The sequence below is a fragment of the Apaloderma vittatum genome, unplaced genomic scaffold (assembly GCF_000703405.1).
Source record: "Apaloderma vittatum isolate BGI_N311 unplaced genomic scaffold, ASM70340v1 scaffold20468, whole genome shotgun sequence".
In the NCBI taxonomy this organism is placed as follows: domain Eukaryota; kingdom Metazoa; phylum Chordata; class Aves; order Trogoniformes; family Trogonidae; genus Apaloderma; species Apaloderma vittatum.
In genome coordinates this window covers 1-5,387 of record NW_009732676.1, presented here as the reverse complement: position 1 = coordinate 5,387, position 5,387 = coordinate 1, and the positions used below count along the sequence as shown (strand labels likewise).

General features: G+C 39.5%; 1 protein-coding gene across 1 annotated transcript; it reads right to left on the bottom strand.

Annotated features, from left to right (window-relative positions):
• Positions 1 to 357: 357 nt before the first annotated feature.
• LOC104267905 (kremen protein 1-like) lies at positions 358 to 3,292 on the bottom strand (the record flags this gene model as incomplete). Its single annotated transcript, XM_009875619.1, has 4 exons — positions 358 to 514; positions 1,416 to 1,500; positions 2,161 to 2,319; positions 2,953 to 3,292. Coding segments are annotated over 4 exons (741 nt in total), but the record flags the coding sequence as incomplete, so codon positions are not given.
• Between the last annotated feature and the right edge of the window lie 2,095 nt (positions 3,293 to 5,387).

Sequence of the window (5,387 nt, the reverse complement as noted above, 5' to 3'; positions counted from 1 at the left end):
AAGCAGGACACCAGGAGTTCTCAACCTGCAGATACTCATTCAACTACTTTTGGCAGAAGTACAGGACATTTTGAATTTTACAAGTTTTTACATGTATTTTAAGTGCATCTGTTTAAAGGCGGTAATTAACAGCACTACAGACTTAATGAGCACCAGGTGTTACAAAACTATAGCTGCATTAAAACCTGTTGTCACTAGTATACCCAAGAGAACAGCAGAGAGGCAACAAGTCACTCAAAGGTCTTTGGAAATGGACTTTTTGGAAAATAAGTATGAGACTGGGAGGAAGAAAAAGGATTCTTATCCCCGAGTCACCTGGATTTTAAGAAGATTGATTCTTGTAAAATAAATGACACTTCAGTTTCCCACAAGTGGGTTGCAATCATCTTGTTGACTTCGAAGTTTTTTCTTGAAGATGGATATCGATGTGGATGGCTGGTAAAATATACTCCAGATCTCGCCAGCAGGAGTAACCTCACTGGAGTCTTCTGTTTCATTTGGTATCTGGTGGGATCTAGAAAACAAGTGTTGATTGACTGTAACTGTTAAAGTGCTAGCAGCTTCCACTACATCCATGACACCTTTTCTCTCTACCTGCTGCACAGTTATGTAGGTTTTTGCAGCATTTGTTGGTTGTTTCACGACCAAATGAAAAGGTAGCTATGCTGTTGCTGGAATAGTTGCTACCCTAATGAATGTGGTGACATTAAGCCAAGAAGTCTGTAAGTATTCTGTTACTAATTGGTATTGATCGAAATTATATGTCTTTGTATATTTAATCCTGTTTGTGGTATGTAAACACAATAGTCAACATTTATGATTTGTTGATAACTCACCCATAATTTCATTCAATGAGTGTCCACCTAGAGGACATAAAAATTACATAGTAGAGAAATATAGTAACAAAATTACGTTGTTTCTAATGGGAAAAAAAAATAGACTGGTTGTCACACCATAATACAGATACTAATTTTTGTGATTATTTTTTTAATAATTTTTGATATTTCAGTACGAAAAATATTAACTAGCTTATACCTTTTTTCCCAGTTCCCTGATCTGGGATGAGGTTTTAATTTTTTTTCCTGCGAAGTATTATCATAATTTGACTTCTTCCCACCAGTGCGAGGTATCTGATTACATTTTCACTCAATATGAGAAACTTTTTTATCCCTTAAAATACAAATCTTGTCAAAACAAGACCAAGGGAGTCTAGCAGCAAATGCTACCCTAACAGATTGGAAAGTTTAAAAATGTGCTTATTCAGTATCTTTTATCAGGATACAAATATGTAATATATAGCTTGATTTTTAATAAGACCAATCTCACAGTATCAGAAGGCAGATAAATGAAGTGTACCAGGTTTGATATAGAGCCAAGACACCAGTTCTCCAAGGACAGTTTTGCTCCATACTCACCTCATGGTAATGTGCAGAAATATCTTTGCTATTATGGCTGTAACGCTTAGGATGAGCAGTGCTGTGAGACTATATATTGTCCATTCTGTAAAAGATAAGAGGAAGAGGGAGTCATCTCCTTACACTTCAGGTTTGGAATGAGGACAGCTTCAGGACTACAGAAATATTAAGAACAGCCATAGTGTAATTGAGGCCCAGGTCCAACGATACGTAAAAGCAGATGCTCAGGGTAGTTTAAAGATAGGAGAGACCAACAGTGATATACACCAGGACTGCGTTTCCAGTCTTCAATTATTTACAACTCAACAATTTCCTGAATGATGTCTTGAAGGTTTGTTCTAGGCATGTGACAGTTTTCAGTGGCATCTCCCCTGCACACGTTAACTTGCTTCACCCTTGCCTAGCCCTCTTTGCATTGTTGTACTTGCTGTGAATTGGGAAAACTCGGATGCAGCGCGCATTCAGGCTCTTCCAGACTCTGCAGAAGTTTGCTCTTTCTTCAGCACCATTTGCCACCTCTGTGGTACACACTGGTCCCTGAAGCTGACTCTGGTAAGGGGGCTGCTCTCACTCACATCTTACTCATGTGTTAGCACAGCTAGTGGTAATTAGCCTAAATGAAAATTAACCTATTAGTAAGAGACACAGTGGATCAGATAATCTGGAGGAGGCAGGGGAAACAGTGACTCTAGATCGTGCCTTGGCAAAATGTTTTTCTTATTTTCACTTTTTCTTGTAACATTACCTGGCATGGAGCTACGAGGATGACTTGGGCTAGTTGTGATGACATAAAGTATCTTTGATGACCGGGCTGCATTGATGCTGAGATTTGCTTTTTCATTTATCTTCTCTGAAAGGGTCTGATTCATTGGAATCTTGTTTTGATGCACACTGTCCTTCACAGCTGAAAACATAACAGTATGATTACAATAACAATTTCTTAACAGGTGTACCTGGACTTTTGTTTTGTGCTTGTAAACAGGTAGGCACTGTTCTCTGGTTTACTTGGAGAACTTCCATAATGAAATTATGTCTCATGCCACAAAAAGCCTGTATTTCATCAAGTCCTCATGGGTTCCCAGAATTTTTCCGAGATCTAACAGTTCATCACAGCAGCAGTATAAGTCAAGGACTAAAATGTTTTCTCCCCATGACTTTCAATCTGAATGGAACAGACTATTGGAAAGAGCCAAGATGAACCAAGATGTAGATGGACCACTAGGTGAGTTTTTTTGTTTTGTTTAGTTTCAGCTTTGCCATTTTCCAGTCTGTTTTGACGGGCAGATATGTACAGGATTGAATTTTCAAAAATTCAATTTTTGCTAAATATGACATAGCTGACTGGAGTGTTCCAAATTGAGAGAAATTGTAGCAAAGCTTTTACGAACTGAGCAAGTGGCAACAAGATAGATGAATCACCTGAAGACACGAGAGTTAAAATACTTGCTCTTTTTCTTGCCACTTCAGAAATCTCCTCAGTGAATTAAATGCTTTAACCACTCATTGAAAGGTAGAAACAACAAAGTTAGCCTCTTACCTCTATATCTAATAGCAAATCCCTGAGCTTGATTGATTTCATCTGAGAAAAAGTACAAAATGACAAAATCCAAAGAGATGTTAAAAGTGTGGGGAGGCCGGTTCTTGCCATTAAAACGAGCTAGAACATGATAGGTATAGCCATCCAGCAATTCCACCATATCTGTAGCATCTTTGATTTCAAATAGGGCAAAGCTGAAATGGATTTGAGATGCTCCAGGAACTTGAATGGTCCAGTAACAGACTTTGCCTGTGCCGTACGTGTCAGGAAAATCTGGGGAATAGATCACAGCTGTAGCAGAAGTGTAATTCCCTCCACAGGCACCAATAAGGGCTGTGAAAAGGAGAGGGAGAAAAATTTAAAAAAAGAGGTTATACACTCATTATGCACAGCTTTTAGCACTCTGTAAATGCTAATACTTAAATATGACTTGAAAGAACAGACTTGCTATGCCAGCAGGATGAACCATCCCTCAGATTGGTATTCTTTACCTTCCACAGCAGTGGGACCACATTGCATTTGCTTGGGATACATTTTCGCTCTATTCTGAGACCTCTGTATCAACCCTGAAAACTGCAACTATCCTTTGTCCTTTTATGTACCCACATACTCTTTCCTGCATCCTTGCGGAAAAGGATGAAAGCTACGTCACTGATTCAGGGATTTCTATTCCGTCCCTATCACGCAGGCAGGCAAGTGGATTAGTGACTGTAACTCGCTGATGGATTACTGAAATTTCTTCACATCCTTATAAAACTGAAAAAACACAAATCTTCACAGAATAGCTGAGGTTGTAAGGTATCTTGGTTTGATAGCAGGATAAAAGTTTTCTGGGGTGACCTGGCATAGGTAGCAAGCACAATGGAGGCTGACAGGCAGCTCCGCCTATGGGGAGGCAAGGATGGGTCAAGCGACCCAAACAGACCGATCACCGTGTACCTTGCCATGGTGCGCAGCATATAAAGGCCCGTAAGAACAATCCCAGGGCCTTTTGTGCTTGTTGTGCTGAAAGGATTGCCATCAGCAATGTAAACACAGCTGTTACTCATGTCAACTTGTCCTGCTGGCATTACTGTCACATGGCATCCCTGTCACACTGCAGAGGAGCACTGTTCATCGGGACACACTGTCTTCCCCTGTCTGGGTGGGAGAAGCACAGCTGCTTTCCTGGTTCTGGGTTGGTTTGGTTTTGGGTTTTTTTTTTTGGACTGTTATTGGGACTCTGGGCTTGGGTGCTTCGTCTGCTGCTGAGTCCACTCTGGAACTTTTTCTCTGCACAGGACCTGGTTGTCGTCCGGAAGGTATGGGTTCTGTGTTAACATATTATATCACAGAATGGCCTAAGCTGGAAGGGACCTTAGAGATCATTTTAATCCAGCCTCCCTGGTGCCAGGGACGCCACCTCTCGACTAGATCAGGCAACTGATATTCTCTTGTATCTTTAAATATTTTCACGCTTGTATAATACCTGTATGTAGTTCAACATTCAAAACTTTATTTTGTTTTTCATTATACTGGTTCAAGTTTTTTTTCAACCTCAAAGTCCTTCTCCCTGGTTCCCCTGGTTATCCTCCCCTAGGACAGTGGTGGGGGGATCACAGAGGCTGTCTGTCAAAGTTTAGTGGCCAGCCCAGACTTAAAATTTGACAGATTTATTTGGTGCTTTGGCTGGGAAACCAAGACAGAAGAATCCTGGAGATTTCCTAGTCCGATCCCCCTGCTCAAAGCGGGAGACAGTATCTAGTTGTGTTTTGAGTCTCCAAGGATGGAGACTCCCCAGCCTCTCTGGAGGAAAAACTTTTCCTTATATTTAAATAGATTTTCATGTATTTCAATTTGCCCCTCTCTCTTCTTGTCTATTTACTAGATACCACTGAGGAGAGTCTAGCTTAATCTTTATACCCTCCAATCAGTAATTTATAGAAATTGAAAAGGCCTCCCTTGAGCCTTTTTTTCTCAAGCTAAACAACCCAAGATGTCTCAGTCTCTCCTTGTATGAATGATGCTGCAATCCCTTAATCATCTTTGTGGCCACTTGTATGTGCTTATTAAGCATCCTATCTTTTGATCTTGTTCAATTAATGTTTGACCTTACCTTCATGAAGAAACTTGAAGAAAAGCCAGTTACAAAGTCTAAAGAAAATGTTTTAAAGCTGTTGCTACCCTTTATATTCAAAACAAGTACACACCCAGTAAATCTTTATATTCCTTTACAACTATCCAGATTCCCAGTGCAAACTTATTTACCAATGAAACCAGAGAGAAATTCAAATGCCAGCCAAGTGATTTGATGCATATCTATACATACACATATATTTAAAAATGCATTGTATATAAGCACATTTTTGTATTTTTATATATTCCCTAAATACACAATAGTATATATAATAATATTAATTTTATCATTCATATCAACATTATGAATAATATTATAT